A 20105-nucleotide genomic window follows, 5' to 3' on the forward strand; every position below is an offset into this window, starting at 1 on the left:
CTTAAAGATGGTTAATATAATCATTGCGACTCTTTGAAACTAGAGATTATGGTAATACAATAACTTTTCAAAATAATAGAACACTATGGAACCACATTCCTAAATTATAATTAGAAGATATTACATTGTCAGCTGAGTGAGAGCCCTCTTCTAGCCACATCACCATAAACAAGCAAACTAAAAATTAAAAGACATTAACCACTCACATTACTGATAATTTAATTTTAATAATATTTATTTAAACTGTGGTTAATTTTTAAGTGGTTAATATCTTTGATCAACTAAAATAATTATCATATTTAAAGTTATTAGTTTACTCAAAATCCAATTGTTAAAGCTGATAATCAACAAAATCAAATTGTTTACTAAATTATCAGATATTTCAACATATAATGTAATTTGGTTTATTTCTGACAATTTTAACACGTAAAGGTAAAGGTGAAAATAACAAAAGTTGGTGGATGCTAGCTAGACGAGTTTGCCAATTTCAATTTACTTACTTCCAATACAAGGCTACCGACAGACGTATATAAACATCAATATAAATGTTCGTTGCAATCAAAAGTTCCTCTTTCACTTGCTTGAATTTTGCCCTTTCTTTGACCTCGTCTTTCTTCCACCAAGATTCAAAAACCTCCCTCCGAAACACAAAAAATCTGTCGATTAATCTACGGCCTAAATAAATTTGAACAAACAGTTTGAAAAATCTGTCACCCAAACCAAAAAATAAGGAATTTCCAGCTGTAAATATAATGGCGGTGCCCAAGCCCTGCAGAGGCCAAGGGGGGGGCCTTGCAGGAGGATCAGCAGCTCCTTCAAATTCCTGCTCTTCTTCTGCGGCTTCACCCACTACTACATCTACGTCAATTACAGACACAGTAAACGGCTCCCACCATTTCACAATTAATGGCTACTCCCTCTCCAAGGGTATGGGAGTCGGAAAATACATTGCCAGTGAGACTTTTGTTGTGGGCGGCTATGAATGGGCCATTTACTTCTACCCAGATGGCAAAAGTGCCGAGGATAACAGTCTTTACGTTTCGCTCTTCATTGCCTTGGCCAGTGAGGGTACGGACGTTAGGGCTTTGTTTGAATTGACGTTGTTGGATCAGAGCGGGAAGGGGAAGCATAAGACGCATACGCACTTCGATCGGACGCTGGAGAGTGGACCTTATACGTTGAAGTACCGCGGGAGTATGTGGTACGTTGAAACCCTATTTTTTTTTTAGGGTTTTGATGTTTTGTTAGGGTTTCGATCTGGTAATTGGGGAAGTTATGGACTTTTGTTGCTTGGAAATGGGTGCAGAATTGTTTTGTGTATACTTGTTTCTGATTTTTAAGTCCCTTTATCGGGTTTTTGTAAATTATATTCTGGGAACTTATTCTAAGAGTAGTTAGGGCACACATTTGTTTGAAGCCATGTGAATTTGAGTAGTTGGTTTGATTTGAGTGATGCAATGCTTTAAATTTTGTCATGGAGCTGGCAAGGCATGGCTTTAGGATTGATATTGTTTTTGTTTAAATAACTGTTGGACCGGCCTTTAGGACTAAATGGATTGAGATTATGGACCTGATAACTAAGGAAACCGTGTGGCCTTTGTTGCTGGGAAATGTATTTTGAATTGATTTCAATATACATAAATTTGACTTTTAAAGCTCTAGCAGTGATTTTGATTACGCGCGCCTTGAAACAAACTTGAGGAATTTGTAGGATGTGAATTTGTTAATGACCACTTCTGTGAATTCGATTTCATCACTTCAATAAATCGTCTATAACTTTTTGTTCATTCAGTTCCCAAGTTTCGCCGGTTATGCTTGTCTGCGCTGTTAGTTGCCATCTTTTATTTAGAGATTCCTTCAAAATACATACATCCATATTTAAATTAATTAATTTCCAATATTTGTTTGTATTTTTTATTTTCTTTCATGTATCCTCTAGATTGGTCTCTCTAAAGTAAATAAAACTTGTCTTCCTTTCTTTGCTCCACTTTGAATTACTCTGCTCTTGTTGCTTCCAAAGAAATATCTATTCTAGGAAAACTTTCACATCACCTAATAGCCTGATTTTCATAAGCTGCCATGTCAGGAATGCCTCGTCTTGGACTTCTGTGTAGGAAATTGAATAAACAATTGGATTTTGTTGATTAGGAGTCACTACTGATTGATTGTAGCATAGATTGTGGATTCTTCCAAAACTTGCCAAAACTCTGGAGACTCGCGAGTCCCATAGCCACGGACTCGGAGTACCACCTTCTAGTTTGAGGTCTGAAAAATTGAGTTGCATTAGGAGTGGAAAGAGAAAAATGTAGATTGTATTTGGTTGTTTTTCTCATGTTGACATATCATTAATTTGTAAACATTTATAAACTTATGATGTTGTTTTACATTTGAATTTGAAACTATGTGCATGAAATAATGAAATTTGAATGATGAACTTTCAAATATTGAGTGTTTGAAGATCATATAACATGTGTAATGTTTGAATTATGACAAATTGATAATCAAATTAGGCTCCTATGTTCTCTAAAACATATAATTTCTTCTTTTTTATTTTTTTGTTTTTGTAAAACTATGGTTTTCTTCTTTGCCGAGTCCTAGCCAAGTTTTTTGCCAAGTCCTATTTTGGGCTGCTGAGTCCAAGTCCGCAAACTATGGATTGTAGTATTTTACCTTCCACTTGTCTTGGATTTTGAGTTATTGCATTGAATTGATATTTATTTATTACCAAGTAGTTGGATTTCCTTAGCTCTGCATTGAGCTTGGTTTTCTGGGATTTGTTAAGGTTTAGATGTGATAATAGAGACAAATGTTGGGGTTTTTACTGCCTGAGAATATATATTTAATTTACTTTGCTGTATCCATTTTTCAAATTGGAAGTTTTTTCATTGATTTTATGTAACGTAATTCTTGGAATTTTTGTTGGGGACAGGCAGGGAATGATTATACTTAGGGTAATGGAAATAATTCCCATGTTTATGGATGATGCAATGATAAGATTCTTAATTGCTCTGGTTTAAGGGATAATAGTAAAACCTTGGAAAACCCTTGGGCCAAACCTAAAAAACTGGGAATGAAAAACATGTTTTTAACAAAAAGCCATCAGATTTTTAAATTTTTGAATTGGCAGTGTTTTTGACTTTTTTTCTAAGAAAGTCTGCAAAATTCATTATTTTGTCATCTTTTCAAAGTTCTATGGTGATTCAAACCTGGAAGCTCATTCTTTTAAACAACATGAAATAGAGACAGTGCAATATGAGTCTGAAATTGCTGATTAGCTGGTAGAGGATTAAGTCATGATAAAAGACCATATGGAATGATAACCTTGGAACCCTCTTCTCTGAGGTTATACATAAGCATCAGTGGTCTACATCGGAGAGGGATCACATGAATCACTTTTACAGTTAGAGTTGTATGCCTAGAAGAATATATTGATTAGAGAATGAGATGCCTAAATTCTTGGTTTCAAATTGCAAGTTAAAATTATTAATAAACTGAATTTGGTATCTAGCCACTGCCTACTCCCTAGTTTATAAGGATGTATAAAAGAGGCAAATCGAATGGAGGACCAATTGTATACAGTGGAGATGGGCAATTGTAAATATGTAAATCAGTAAATGTATAGAGTGCTACATTTCTGTTTGTTTTTCCTTTTGGAAAGCCATGCTTTGGTAAATATTATTTGCAAAATTGGGTATCTGACCTTGAGTTTCAGTGCAGTTACTTGTTATATGCACAATTTAAATTAAATTATAGCCATATTAGGATCTAATATGGGAATTGCAAAAAACAGTTCAAAATAGTTCAGATGCAGGGGGATCCAATTTTGCTTCACATATCTAATCATGGCTGCCTTAGAGGCTATTAGTATTTTATATTTTCCATTTTTTTGTATATCAGTAATTAGTCTATGGCAATATGTACTACTAAAAATTGATGTTTGAGAATCGAAGAGTAATTGGCAACATTGAATCTTTATTTATGGCATACAATTGAAGTTTGGATTTCGTTTCTTTTTCTACACACTGTATTTGGCATGAAATATAATTTGCACTTTTTTTCCCTTGTTTTTATGAGTATTTTAGCACTTCTAATTTGCTGCATTTTCCCATCTTAAACTTTGTGTAATTGAATTCCATTTACACTTTCAGTTTGCATTGCTGTTGCTGTGTAAGTATAATGCTACTATGTTTTTAAGGTATACTGTTTAATAAATGCAAATGACACAAGTTTCATTGTTAGAAAGTAAAGTTGTTTATGGTGATATACTCTCATTACTGGAGATGGCCTTGGGTCATGAGGAGTCATGTATTCATATAATGTACCATATTAAATGCTCGGACAACATATTTTGATGTTGAAGAAATACAGTGGCTTATTAACAGACTGAGGATGACCCAGGAACTAGGATGGATATTCCATACCATAGTTTATCAATTACAGATTTAAAAAGGAATTGAAATACATCAACATTCAAATAATTAACTGACTATGAATGAGCAAGAGCAAGCAGTATAAGAATGGACGACACAACAGATTTACCTTGGAGAAACTGAATATTTTGAGCAAGAGTGAGGTGTAATGACCTCCTTGTCCACCTTGTCATATTCAATGTCAATCTTAGGCCTGTTGGGCATACAAGCAGCAAGAACATACAATGTTCTGCTCCTATGATGAGTCATGAACTCTCATGTTTCCCCCTCTGTTCTGTTATAGCCTACTGATAGTCATGATTGCTTGTTCTATGATTGAAAACTAAATCTATACATCAGTTAGATGCATCCTCTTATTTCCTATTCCCAATTACAATGTTCATTTATGCTTGTAAAGTACAAAAAGTTGTTAAAAGACATTAGGAAGAGGAAAATGTGGAATTTGAAATGCCAAAGCTGTTTTTTGACATGGGATGAAATTGCCACTTTTAGCCAACTGGCAGTTTTCACAACCACTGCTTTTCAGAACGGCAGTTGCATAATCACCCCGTTAGAACACACAGTTTTGTGTATAAGCCTGAAACTACTCTCTTTTCTCCTTGAACCACCTGCTTCCTTCATCAAAAGTGTACTTCAAGTTGTGACCCTCTTTGTCATGGAGTCACAATAGAAGTAACTCTTATTTTGATCCCTCTACAGATCAGAGAATGAAATTATTAAAGCATAAATTAGACAGAGAAAATGAGTAAAGAATCAAACATGAAAAATGTATGTACAGTGAACTATTAATGCTTAAATTCAATATAGAGAAAAGTGAACAACACTTTTATCAATTGTCATTATTCATTCGAGAATCTTAAACATTAAATAATATTCAATACTGTACTAAAGTTTGGAAGTTTAACATTGGACAATCAGTTTGAGAAACTCAAAGGGGTGGGACAGCTTTATGGAGTTGGGAAACTTGGAATCTGTAACTGTATTAACCTGAATGATGACACTAAGAAATTAGGGTAAAAAGCATTTAAAGGATCACACATGGATTTTCACTAACATTGTGAGGGAATACTATATGATGAAAGGGCTCTAAGATTAACAAATCAACGAATGGAAAAATTAGAAAAGTGGAAACAAAGCACAGTACTAGGCTTTAGATAGGTATAGGTTCCAGTCACACAAATATATACTACCAATGCTACTTGCAATAATACCGCAGATGGCAATAAGCCCAATTTCAATTTATTACATGCAAAAAGTATCTTCTATGGATAAAATTTTATATAATGAAATTTTTAATTTTTCTAAAACAGATGAATGTACAAAATCATGTAGATAAATTTAGTTTTATCCAATATAATGTTAGCCTTATGTTTATAAAAGCTACTCATAATATATGCAAGCTTGCAATATATATGTAATAGAATATGTAAGTAAATAAGAAACTGGTTAGGGTATGCAAGTATGACAATTTTTTTATTGGGTTGGGTATGTTTGCACGAATGAACATTTAAAAACCATAAATATATAATAGTCGAATTATAAATAGGAATTAAGTACAAAATACCACATGACATGCATATAATAAGCCAAACTACCATAAAAATAAGAAGTACTACTTTGATGTCAGTTTGTCAAACTTGAATGCCATGATAGACATTTACTGTTCAGTATTATAACAATATTCACTGTAAAGTATTAAAACAATAAAATCAGCAATCATTGTAATATGAGTTTTCATAAAAAACATCATCATTATCATTGCCATTAGATGATGTAGTTGGGTTAGAAGAAACACAACACATTCCTACTAGAAGTATGCTGCCTATCTGATTCTTCAAAAAACGAAGATTGTTGAGCAGCAGAAGCCTCCAAATTAGCTTGGTGTGGTGCTACATTCAACAACATTGTTGCCCCTCGTTATCATTTTCTTTATGCTATGAAGGCACATAACCTAACTACTTTGCCTTTTTTTGATGCCAATTGGTTACACTTGATTGAGTGTATGGAGTATGTACTCTAATTCTGCTCAGTTGAAGATGAATAGGCAACTTCAGAGAGACAGAATTTTAAAATTATAAATCAAATCTCAAAGTTGCAAACAAATTCAAATTTAGAGTATCAGATAAACTTTTTTGTCATAAAAATTTGATCTCAAGAGGCTATAGGTGTACATGGGGAACTTGTAAGCATCCTTCTTATACTTGCTATGAAGAGTGGAAAGATTTGACCATTGGAGTGTACAAAACCATCAAAATCATTTGTAACTAAATCCATCACATCAGGATCAGGGAAGATTTTAGAAAATGCTAGTTTATATCCTTTGCTGATTATCACATTTTAGTACGGTGCAACCCTCCTTCAAAAAGAAACAATGTCAGTTTTGTAATATTTTGAAGTCAATGCAAAGGCAAGAAGATGTAGTGGGGTGGTTATTTTATTCCATTGCTTAAGGAAAATTGTTTACACCTTTTTGAAGAAAGTTTTTTTAAGATCTTGCTCTTTTTCATTTATTATGATCTATTTTGATCAGTCATCAAGTCAATGCCAATATACACCTCTCCCAAACATGGCTTATCCATGTTCATTAAAATGTTCATACTCATGATGGGCTTGGTGAAACTAAGAGGACATTTTACCTCCATATAGACTAAAGATGGTTGATAATCATGCCATAAAGTGCCTCCCACAGCTTCACAATTTGTCTCAGGCAATTGTGTTGTGGAGGTGAATTGGGTCTTAGCAACCTACTTGAATTAAAAAAAAATTTAAGTTTAATTTTTTTTAAACTAAAGTGATGAGATTTAATTGTTTTACTTTTAGCAGCTACAATTTTGAGAATGATATGGATAGTACCAGTGACATGTCATAGTTGGTGATTAGTTTTTGGATATCTTCAGCCTTGACAAATATAATCATTTTTTTGCCTAAATTTTGTAGCATTAGGTTGATTTAGTGGACATCACAAGGTGTCCAAAAGATGTGTGAATAGCGTTTCTCAACCAACCAACCAGTTTGGTCACCTTTTGGCATTGTTCGTTATGAATTGGACACTGTTTTTAGATCTTGCTTAATGGCTTGTATTGGGATTTCCATGATAAATTGTGAATGCTACACCTACCCTTGACAATCTAAGACTTTCAAAAGCATTGCCACTTTATAGAGGACGCTGCAATAACAATGATCAAGGGCTGATTTTTGACATCATTACAGGCATTGCACATTAAAACTTAAGCCTTGGTACTCTTCTGGAGCTTTATTAGTTTTCCTCACCATTTTTTGCCAATATGGCAATTGAACAGCATTGATAGATAAACCATTTTCATTGACATATCTGGCAGTGTGTTAATTGGCAGTCTTTGATATTGTTTATGTTTTAACCATCCATCAAAAGTCCTTTAAACTCTTAAAAGAACACATGACTTTCATGCTTTAACTTGTAAGCATTTTCAAAATTTTTTGCTTTTCTTGATTTTCATAGACCTAGCCAAGTCTTCCTATGGAGAGGGTTCATTAGACTCGGCAAGTCTAACTAAACTTGTTGGGTACCCTGGTCAGAAGTCCCTAGTCCTTGATTTGTTCGGCTTGGCTTGGTATCACCAAGTTTGGGGGAATCTGGTCGAGTCTTGTAACTATCATCATAAATAACAATTTCAATATAGGTGCTTCAGATTGATATCTCTTGGTGTCTTTTAGATAGGGTTTATTTAAGATATCTACACTAGTTTATTACAACAGGAGGCGTTCTACAGTTGGAAGTCATGGGGAAGGTGATAGCAGTGTCATTTTGTGAGATGGATGACATGTATTCAAGCTGACAGCTTATATTTATTTGATCTGTTTTCATTGGAAGTAGAGCATAGAAAAAAAAATCATTTTACTATATTTGCATTTTGAAGAAAAATAATGCTAATAATAACCCTCAAAAGTATTGCTCTAGTCAAAACAGGGAACTAATTTTAAATAGCTTTTTCAATTACTTGCCAAAATTTTAAATAAAACATAATTGCATTCAGTGATGTCATACAAAAAAATGTAAGAATAGTTGTTAATTATGGCCAGAAAAACAAAAATAGAATGAATATAATGAGCATGAGGATTTCAGTCCATGAGGTAGAGTGGCAAGCCTCTGGAGAACTCTGTGCATTTTTTTTTTTTCCAAAAGCTTGCTACTTTAGAATCAGGACTAGTTTATTTTGAAACCTCTCTTTTAACCATCTCCTAAAAAGTTAGGTGTCTTGAGGTTTAAACCACTTGGTGTTTAACAGACATTCTTGTTTAAGATATCTGAACTAGTTATAAGTAAACAATCATCATCATTGATTCAAACTTATACTGGAATTCCATTGCCTCACTGTTATCAGACATATGATTTACTTAAAAAAATGGAATTAGTGACCATTCTCTGGATAGCAAAAGGGGAAGAAAATGTGGGTTGACTGGTTAAGTTCAAGGCTAGACCAAGTTTGGGCTAATATGGTACAACTGTAATAGACATTTGCAATATCAAAAGGTAGTTGCTGACCTCCAAAACTATATCTGGACTGAAACCATTAAGTAACACCATGTAGCACTCACATTCTGTTTTGATTACCACTTGAGGGAATGTGAGCACTTATGCCATCATCAGGAATAAATAATGAACTTTGGTTGCAATCATTTCCTCTGCAACAAAATTTAGTGCTTAACATTGCACTTATGCCATCATCATGTTATATTATAAATTATCAATATGTAACATGGCTCATTTTTTTGCAAGACTACTACAACTACAACCCCATGTGTCACTTCACCTATCAGCACATTCATGGCACCTTTACCATTGCCAATTCTGCCTGGTGATTTTTTGAACATTAAATCTATTGGAGTTAAAACTGTGAGATAATATGTAAATGATTCTAGGCTTTTCATAAGAATAGGTCTTGTGCAGTATGTTATAGAATACCGTACAAAAGTTGGAACATGATCAACTTATTTTCCTCTCTTTTGGGATATCCGAAGAATTGAGAAGGTTTGGTTGGTCCTTTTTCTGCTTGATGCACATTGCCTGGAGGCCTTAATGGTTTGAAACTGCTTTGATCAAATTGTATATTTTTCCTTAAGCTTTAACATTCTTGGGTGGTTGAGAAATAATGCTTGATGTGTAAATGCTAAGCTTGCTTTTTTTCTGACCTTTTAGTATTTTACTTATATTAATACCTTCATGGAAGTTTTGTTGATCCCTTGTTGAACTCTTTTTATTGGGTATCACTTCCTATCTTTGACTCATTTTGTCTCATCTTTCGATTTTGCTCATTTGTAACTGACACTGAATGCTTGGCACAGTGGTTTGATATGTACTATCTGTCCTGAAGGAGTTAATGGAGAATTAATAGTTTGTTTTTGTTGCAGTTGAGTCACTGCTTTTGGTTAGTGTGTGGTATCAATCAGCTGTTTCCGGATTTGATTGTGTGTAGATTTTTGCATCAACATTTCGGATCACACTCTGTGATCCATCATCAGGATGTAAAAAGCTAGAGTGCATGCAGAGATGAAAAATGCACTCTTATCTTTTTACATCCTGATGATGGATCACGGAGTGTGATCCGAAACATTGATGCAAAAATCTACACACAATCAAATCTGGAAATAGCTGATTGAGACCTCATGGATTGTGGAAACCTATGTCTAGTAGTGTGTGGTAGTTAACATGTTACCTCTGTTGCCTTGTGTCAATTTTGTTCAATAAGGTACCTTATTGGTTTTTTGTTCTGGAAGGGCTTATAAATTCTCACAAAATACAACTGAGAATACCACCTAAGGCAAGACAATTATTCGCAATTTGGGGCACTGACCTCTAATTGCTTGAGGCATTCATAGGACAACTGACTAACACAGATCTGAACAAGAATTAAAATATATCAGTGCTCTACTGATGTTACACCAACAACTATGTTTGTTGTGTAGGGAGAACCAATTTAATTCATCCTTTATCATAAAACATTGCTATCAGATTCGGCTGGATCTGGTTCAAATCCAGTCTGGTCTGGATTTTTTAGACCAGCTGGATTTGTCCAATTTGATCTGGATTCCTCAATTGCTATAAAAAAGTTTCTTATGTTTTTTAAAAAGTCTGGATTTATGATTCCTTTAGACATTCAGAACAAATTGAAGTTTTAAACCTGATAACTATGGTATAAGGTAATACAAGCAACTCTGACATCTTATTTGGATAGGAATGCGAAGGAAAGACTTGGTTATGCATTCTCTTACAAATTTCTTGACCTTAAAGAGTGTTACATCTTCAGCACCGTTGCAGAATTGGATGAAATCAATTCATTTTGATGGTTGTCTATATGGGATAATATGGGTCATATTTACGAGCATTGGCATTAGCTTTGGAGTATAGAGCTTTTAAACTCCTCAACCAACTAGCTTGTTATAGTCTACAGAGGGAACTTCAAACTTTGAGAGTTGCCTAATTCACAAGGTAAAATTGTATAGTGTTCATCTACCGAGACCTTCCATTACTGTGTAGATGATTATTTACAAAATTTTGTTTTATTCTACTTTTTCCAACTGCGCTCCTGTCAAACAATGTAATGATTTATTGACTTAAACAATGAAATGAATTGTTTCCATTGACATGAATCATGACTAATTATGGGCCATTAAATTGTATGTATTGCAAAGATCAACTCTTCAAAAAACTGAGATTTATCCCATTCTTATGAACTCTTATTGGGATTGGGTAATCATTGTGTGGCCTTGCCCTGAGGACACTTTGTGGGCAAACTACAATGGAGTATTATTGTGGAACTATCACTTCTAGGGCATGCTTTCTTCACTGTTCAAACAGTAATGCAATTGCATGTTGGGTTTTTGGCAAAACAATACAGATTTTTTGACATTTGTAATTAGAATATCAAACTTATGATAATTATGTATATATATTTGAAATTGGTTATATTTGAGTGTTTAATTTGAAATTGGTAATTTTAGTTTGTTCATAATCTACGATAGAATGAAATTGGAACAAATGTTTGATATTAAAAGGAAATGAGTTAGGTGGTTATATTAGAGTGTTTAATAGAAATTCATGTTAACACTTAATGCTAAGGTTGCCAGTAAGGAACTTGCTTGTTGGTACCTGGTCCGGTATGTTGGCATTTTGGCACTAAGTTGTCATTGATGTCAACCGGCATGATGGAGATCCACATAAGGGTGAGCATAAAGAATGAAGGTCTACCAGTCTGAAGGATAAAGTACAAACCGGTTTGAAGGATGGTTGATTGTTTATGATGAAGAGGCAGAATGTTAAAAGTCGTCTCACACTATCGGAGGCGATGCCATATGGAGTAGAGGTGGCAAGTGTGTTGTGGTTGGTGGTTGGTGAAGCCTCATCGACATGGTCAATGAAACAGATAATTGCCATTAATGAAGGAGCCACAAATCACGAGATTGCACTTGACTGATTGCGGCTCGAGAAAGAAGGAATGACAGAGGAAGATCAGGGTGCGGTTGGTACCTGAATCAAGGCAAAGGAAATCCGATTCAGGACATTCTCATAAAGGAAACTTTTGGAACACACTATGTGTCGTCTGACTTCATGATAGAAAATCTGATTCGTGATTGCCACTCCGAGAAAAACATGTATTGGATAGTGAAAACCGTGTGCAGGTGCAGTCTTCAAGGACAAGTGATTGATCCAAGATAGGGGGGATTGGATCTTCATGAAGATTGTGTCGGAAAGGGAAAACCCTAACTGCTCAGGTTTTTGAATTGTATTCTGGCGGGAAAACAAATAATAAGAAATGAGAGCTCTGGACAGAAGGGGTTGTTGATGCTGTGAAGATTGAGCAGAGAAGAGAAGGGAGAGCGAGCAAGGAGAAAACTTTAGAAGGTGTTTTGAGCAAGTTGCAGTGTGAGTGGGCAAGCAGACCGGTGAGAGGATTCTACCAGTAGTATTATGGTCTGGCAGTTGAGCCTAACCGGTAAGGTGTGGCAGAGCAGTCAGCATCCTAGTGTGACACTGTGTGTTGAGAGATTGTGTGTGAAAGGGAGAGAAAGATAACAGAGAGTTATTTGATTCAAGGGTTGCAGAATTCATTTGCAACAAGAAGCCTTAATTGTATTCAAATAGTATTTCAACCAGCAGTATTATGGTTTGGCAGTTGAGCCTAACCGGTAAGGTGTGGCAGAGCAGTCAGCATCCTAGTGTGACACTGTGTGTTGAGAGATTGTGTGTGAAAGGGAGAGAAAGATAACAGAGAGTTATTTGATTCAAGGGTTGCAGAATTCATTTGCAACAAGAAGCCTTAATTGTATTCAAATAGTATTTCAATATATATCGCCAAGTTGAAGCTTGGTGTAGGGGTTGGTGCCCAAAAAGTGCAGGGGTTGGTGCTCCTTGGGTTGGTGCCCAAAATCTTTGTAAATCTGTGTTTTACCTGTGAGGCTGGGCTGGAGCAGTAGTCTTCAGCAGCTTTTCTCACCGAGGTTTTTCCCATATTGGGTTTTCCTCATAAATCTGGTGTTGTGAGTTACTTGTGTGTGTATGGTCTCTTTGGCTTTCTTTCTTGTATTACCGGTTTGACCGTTTAAGTGATTAAGTAAATAACTGATATTCTCAAGTTAGATCACAAGAGGAAAAATTTAGGAGCCACTGATTCACCCCCCTCTCAGTGGTACTCTATGTTCAACACGGTATAGGGACCTTCCACCATAGCTGGCAACAATTTCCTGTTCTTGTACCTTGCGATTTACTTGTGTATGCCACTTAGTAACACCAATGTGTGTGTGGGTTAGATATAATGAAATTACTTAAGTTATAATATTATTATTCTATATGCTATGTATACTATTGCTGGATAGATCTAAATAATTGTAAAGAGTAGATCCTTTCAACCATACAGTAGCAAAGGATGCTAAGCAAGGGTTTGTTGAAGGTGGGCCTCCTTATTAATTTGAGAATTATTCTGTGTATGCCACTTGGTAACACCAATGCGTGTTTAATGGAATTACTTCTGTTTTAATATTATTATTGTACATGCTATGTATACTGTTGCTGGATAGACCTCAGTAATTGTAAAGAGTGGATCCTTTCAACCATACAATAGCAGAGAATGCTAAGGGAGGGTTTGTCGAAGGTGAACCTCCTAATTTATTAGAGGATTATTTAGAGGATATAGTTTTCAGTGTAAGAAATGTTAATGGGAATATATGGTTTAGTGCTAGATTTCCCCAGTGAAAGTTTCGGTTCACTTTACGGAATGTTGCCGAGCAAGTATAAAAACTGTAACACTTGAAGTCAAATAGTTAGATCCGCTAAAGTTAACCCTGTCAGGGCTTTGAGTGTTAATCTGAGTCAATTACATGAAAATTGTATCTTAATTTCTTGTACTTTAAATAGTTAAATTGTTGCATAGAATAGAAAGAGAAAATGTTTAGTCTACAGTTGACTCTCATTTAGGACAAAGCACAAACTTCACGTAAATAATAGATGAAAAATAGTAAAACTAGTTAAATGAATTTTCTCTTGCAGTCTCGACTTAAATGCAAAGAGATGACAATTTGAGGGTGATTGGAAATTTTTAAAACACTACTTATTTTGAATGAAATTCTAAATATGAATGCGTAATGGGTTACTGTTTTTTAATTGAACTATCATTTAGTATCTAATTTGTTATGCATGTGTTTTTTAATTGTTTGTCACCCTGCTCAGTATCATTAGTCATAAAATTGTGTTTGGTTTTTGTAATAGTTTTAATTGTCAAATATGGTATTGGTTGTCTAATCTAATGGTTTCTGCAGGGGATACAAACGTTTCTTCAGAAGAGCTGTGCTTGAACAATCAGATTATATTAAAGATGACTGCCTTTCCATAAATTGTACTGTAGGGGTTGTTGGGTCACGTACTGAGGGACCAAAGATTTACATGATCCCAGTAACAGAGTCAAACCTTGGTGAGGATTTCGGTGAATTTCTGGATAGTGGCAAGGGCGCTGATGTAACTTTTGATGTGGATGGGGAAATCTTTCGGGCTCATAAGTTGGTGCTTGCTGCTCGTTCACCTGTATTCAAAGCCCAGCTCTTTGGCCCCATGAAGGATCTGAATACAACTGAAATAAAGGTTGAAGATATGGAAGCCCCTGTATTCAAGGTAGTTATCAATTCAGTTTTACCCTACTACAGTGTTTCACTGAGACAACTGGAACTTCATTTGTTTATGAACTCATAACTTGGTTCTGATTTGTATTCTGATATGTAGGCAATGCTGCATTTCATATATCGGGATGTTCTGCCGGACATGCATGAACTGATCGGGTCAACCTCCCCAATGGCTTCTACATCAATGACTCAGCACTTACTTGCTGCAGCAGATCGATATGGCTTGGATAGGCTCAGATTACTGTCAGAAGCAAAATTATGTGCTGAAATCAACATAGATACCGTTGCAACTACTTTGGCCCTAGCAGAGCAGCATCAGTGTTTCCAGTTGAAATTAGTTTGTCTCAAATTTGCAGCATCACATCTAAAAGGTGGGGAGATGAATTCAGTTGTAATCTTTTGTGTTTGGTATAGAATTTTTGAAATTTAATTATGACAAATTTTAATTTATTTCATTCTCGTATTTTTATGTTTGTGTTGTAGCTGTTATGCATACTGAAGGATTTGATTACTTAAAAGAGAGTTGCCCGTCTGTCCTATCTGAACTTTTGGAAAGCCTTGCAAGAATTGAGAAAGATTCTGGCATGGTTACTAGATATCGATATGAGGGATTAGATGGCAGTGATGTTAATGGAAGGCGAGTGAGGCAGAGAACATAGATCCTCTCTCATGAATAGTTTGTCCTTGCAAGTGAGATTTTTTGTCTCATCCACTGTGACGGTATGAAAATCCCATTGGCACTCTACATTATTAACCAGTCTGACATTCAACTTTCATGTTTTGATAAAATACTGTCAAGCCTGGTCTCAGAAATGCCATTTGCACTTGCTTCATTATGTTGTATAATCTTAATTCATTCATTTGGTTTTGTTACAGTTGATGGCAGTGGCTATAGATCTGAATTTTTTTAGTGTCATTGGTGTTTTCCTTGTGGAATAACCTTTTTCTCATATGTAACTTGCATGAAATTAAGACAGTTAAATATTTGAGCATGGTATGCTTGCGATGGATTTATAGGAATGCATTATTTAGCCCTTCTATGCAAATTGGAGATGTTTTGCCCGTTAAATTTTTAAAACTCTTTTTTTTTTCTTTAATTATTGTAGCAGCACTTCGGTCTAATTAATTTAGACCATGGTTTCATATTTTGTTTTGCAAATTGAATGTCTAACTGTAAAGTAGTAGTTCAAACTTGTTATGTTATGGAATTTGAATTTTTTTGATTGGCTGTCTACCTATTTTGCTAAACACGTGAGAATTTCTTAATATGCATGGGTTGAAGGGCGATGGTTTGCTGGGATTCTCTGATAAGCAGAGAGAATCATAACAAGCGTCTATTTTTGTAATTTTTTGAAAATTTGCATCTAAATTCGTATGAAAAATACTTATATATGGATGTCCTCATCTAGCTAGAGTAGTTTGCAGAGTAAGCATAAAATAATTTGTAGGCCAAAATAAATGATAATACATCATGTAGAATTATGTGCATGCCTTGTTAACATGTCTGAAGTGTAATGCTTATAACGATTATGGAAGCATACAATGTTTCAAGGTCTGAGCTTTTCATTATTTATTACATTTTTAAAACAGCGTTTGCTGGACTAGCGTGCCCATTTAGCTATTTAAAGGTGGATGAGGAACACTTTGGTACCTTTCATAATGTGATATTTTTGTGTCTCGCAATAGCTGGTTGTTTGTAAAGATGCACGGCAGTCCTGACATTTGATTATATTTGCAATTATGAGTAGTCCATTCAATGACATATATTTGAAATAAATTGACGCCAAACATTTAATTTTAGATGGTAAGGAGAAACGCCATTGGTGAAGATACCAAGAGCTTATGAATTGTTTGTGAGCATGGTAAACACTTTATGAAATATGCAAACAATAGGACTCGGAAGTGTTTGGATGCTTGGTATTCCATTCCTTATCACTCAGTAGCAAATAGTGTTTTGTCATCTGTTTCGTCTTATTCTTATATTGCATACACGGGGGATAATTTTTGTAGGTTGAGCATTGTTTTATAGTCTTACCAATTGAAACATTTAAAAGTAGTTCTCTGATGCTGGCTAATGAAAATACTTTGTACATTCTTACTACGATAGATTTTCAAACCTTATACTGAAATGCAGAAGTGTATGGTAGATTTCAGGACACTAATTGCGCATTCCTTACCATTTTTAATACATCTTATGATTAATTATTGGGTATGTATATCCTTGTGTTTTGATTTCCAGTAGTTATTATTAAGTTATGATTTAGAGCTTGCATGTGTATTTTGTGCTTATGGTTTTATCTTGTGAGTTCAATTGCAAGTCTGAATTACCGAGTACGTTAAGTATGTATTTAAAGCTACTTGTATGTTTCTCGTAAGTGCTTTATTTAGACAAAATTTAATTATATCTTGTACTAATAGATAAGAGTTATATTTGTAACTTCTGAGATCTCGTGATATGTGTTTTGGCCATGATAAACATTGCATACAGAACAAAAATGAAATTGGAATTCACACATCTTTTTATTATATTTCTATAATTATAGAATATCGTAATTCAATATTTTTTGAGGCCTATGTTATTGCATCATATTGAACGCTGCTTTCTAATGTTGTAATCCTTTGATTATTACACTATTCAAGATCTTTTTGTGTTCTAGATGATAATGTGTTGTTTCAGTAAAAATGGACGAGTTATTGCTAGTCTAATAAATAGATTTAAATGGTGTTTAATTAGACAATTAATTACCAATAAAAGGGGTAAAAATTTATTCAAAGCAGATAAGAAATACAGCAAAAGAAGGCCATCCGCCCAAAAAAGAGAAACTACAAAGACTTGTCATGTTTAACAAGTTGATCCAGCATCTGAGACAACTTTGGAGAGAGTTCTCTCATATCTTTCATAGACCAGCCCTCCATAAAGTCGGAAGCCCATTTGGCAAGTCAGTCAACTACACCATTCCATTCCTGGGGAATATGAGAAAGTAATTGATTCAAAGAAATCACAAAACAAAAAAATTTGACGAATAATCATCTAACGCTGACAACTAACACCATCCAAGTTCCGTTGTTCAATAGGTTCAAATTGTTTGTTGGGTTTGGTGGTGATCCTAAAAATCCTCCTTTTAAGTTTCAACTCATGTGGCTCTGGGATGATTCTCTTCATGACCTCATGGTTCAGTGGTGGCGGGATGGGGGCCCATCCTATGGGATTGCTATGTACACTTTTGTCAAAAAGTTGCAATTTGTGAAGTACCATCTTAAAAAGTGGAACGGGTTGTGTTTTGGTAATCTTTCTCGTAGGAAAAGAGAAGCTCAAGAGTGCCTAGATGTTATTACTCGACAAATTTGGGACTTCGGCCTTATTGTTGAGTTGGGTAATGCAGAGTCTCAAGCCTTGAAAAATTTGGAGGAATGGGAGCTTCGTGAGATCTTCTGGAAACAGAAGGCTCGGGTTGACTGGCTTCAGGAAGGTGATCGTAATACTGCCTTCTTTCACAAGTTTGTCCAGGCTCGTCGATAGAAGAGTGTTATTTCTTCCTTGGTTAATTCTAAGGGAATTCAGCTGACCTCTTTCCAAGCAATGTCTCGTGAAGCTTCTCAGTATTATTCTACCCTTTTTTCAGAAGATGTGCCTCTTGCTCGTGGAAGAGAATCAGATTCTAGCTTGTATCCCTCCCTTGGTTACCAATATGATGAATGCATCTCTCAATCACTTGATGTCTTTGTCAGAATTAGAGGAAGTTGTTTTCAGGATGGCTAAAGGTTAAGCTCTTGGCCCTGATGGCTCCTTGATGGCTTTCATATTGAATTTTTTCAAGAGTTTTGGAATATTATCAAATTGGATTTGCTTGCAGTTGTTCAAGAGTCTCATAGCAACAAACAAATGCTTCGGGCCTTGAATTCTACCTTTTTGGTTCTTATCCCCAAAAAGGAGGGTACTACTCAGCTTGATTCCTTTCGTCCCATTGCTCTATGCCATGTAGTATATAAGATTATCACTAAATTGATTGCAGAAAGGCTTAAGATTTGGCTACCTTCTTTAATCTCTGATGAGTAGGGAGGTTTTGTGGCAGGCATACAAATTTTGGATGGAGTTGTTATTCCTTTTGAGGCCCTTCATTCTATGGCAGTGTCTATGGAGAGATCTATGTATATCAAACTTGATATGGCCAAAGCTTATGATAGGGTGAAATAGCCTTTCTTTGCGTAAGATTCTCCTAGCCTTTGGCTTCAACTTGGAGTGGGTCAGTTGGATTATGAGTTGTGTTATCTTTGCTTCTTTTTTAGTTCTTATCAATGGAGAGCCGTCATAGTTATTTGGAGCTTCCAGAGGATAAAGGCAGGGAGACCCTCTTTTTCCTTACTTATATATCATTATGGTTGAGGGCCCTGTCCGTTTCATAAAGTCTCGGGTTTCTCAGGGTTTGATCCGAGGTTGTGATTGGGTTGCTGGAATTCCAAAGCTTTCGCACCTTCAGTTTGTGGACGATACTACTCTTATTGGTCTTGCTTGCATTCAAAAGGCTGAGTCTATCATAAATTTGTTGGATGTTTATTTAGCTACGTCAGGACAACAAGTGATTGAGCACAAGTCTTCTATCTTCTTTTTCAATACCCTTGCTCTTATTCAGAGAAGAATTGCCAATATTCTTAGGTTCCAAATTGGTTCTCTTCCTTTCATTTATTTGGGGATTCCTTTGGCAGTGAGCCGTCAACTAAGACCTTTTTGGCAGGATTTGTTGGATACGCTGTGTCGAACGGTCAATCATTGGACTCATCCATGGCTTTCTACTGCTTCCCGTGTTACTCTCCTTCAATCTGTGTTTCAAGCTCTTCCTATTTATCGTGGTTTTGTGCAGACTGCTCCTAGGTATTTTCTCATGGAATTTAATGCCTTATCTCGTCAATTCCTCTGCATTGGTAACTTGCATTCTTCGAAGTAGAGCTTGGTGAAGTGGGAATATGTCTATTGGCCAAAGAATGAGGGTGGTCTTGGCCTTCGAATTCAATCTTGCATAGTCAAGTTCTTGCGGCTAAGTTGTATTGGAGGTGGAGTACTAGTCAACTGTGGGCTCGTATCCTTACACAAAAGTATTTAGGTTCCATTAATAGTTGGAATGTTCCTTGATGCCAGATGGAGGGTAGGGGTTCTATGATTTGGCATACCTTGAAAACTGGAGCTCAACTTATTAAAAATAGACAAGTAATTAAATTGCTCTAGATGTTGATAAAATCTAATAATAATTTATTTTGTTCAAATTATTAGTAAAATTGATTAAAAAAAAATAGAATGAGTGACTTAATATTGTTTTCCATATTAATTGATGTATTGATGCACTTCTAAATTTAGATGGATTAATAACTTGATTTTAAATTGTGATTTGACATTGTTTATATTGACGAGGTGTTCTTTATTTTTTCTGTATTGAGGAAGATTTAAACTCAACACCATCTAGGTGCCTCTTACATGGACTTTGCCATTGCAATGAGGCGTTCTTTCTGTATAGTGTTTTTTTTTTAATATATTAG

The 20105-nt window shown here is 35.3% G+C and overlaps 2 protein-coding genes across 2 annotated transcripts; both read left to right on the plus strand.

Moving 5' to 3' along the window:
• The first annotated feature begins 526 nt into the window (after positions 1-526).
• On the plus strand, positions 527-15492 carry LOC131051002 (BTB/POZ and MATH domain-containing protein 2). Its single transcript, XM_057985325.2, has 4 exons — positions 527-1201; positions 14220-14568; positions 14677-14947; positions 15060-15492. Exons 1-4 carry the CDS (start codon positions 753-755, stop codon positions 15233-15235), a joined length of 1245 nt encoding a protein of 414 aa, XP_057841308.1. The 5' UTR covers positions 527-752; the 3' UTR covers positions 15236-15492.
• A 3460-nt stretch (positions 15493-18952) lies between these two features.
• On the plus strand, positions 18953-19519 carry LOC131050995 (uncharacterized). Its single transcript, XM_057985317.2, has one exon. The coding sequence runs from the start codon at positions 18953-18955 to the stop codon at positions 19517-19519; it is 567 nt and encodes a 188-aa protein (XP_057841300.2).
• Positions 19520-20105: the final 586 nt, after the last annotated feature.

This window comes from Cryptomeria japonica, chromosome 6 (assembly GCF_030272615.1).
Source record: "Cryptomeria japonica chromosome 6, Sugi_1.0, whole genome shotgun sequence".
Taxonomy (NCBI): domain Eukaryota; kingdom Viridiplantae; phylum Streptophyta; class Pinopsida; order Cupressales; family Cupressaceae; genus Cryptomeria; species Cryptomeria japonica.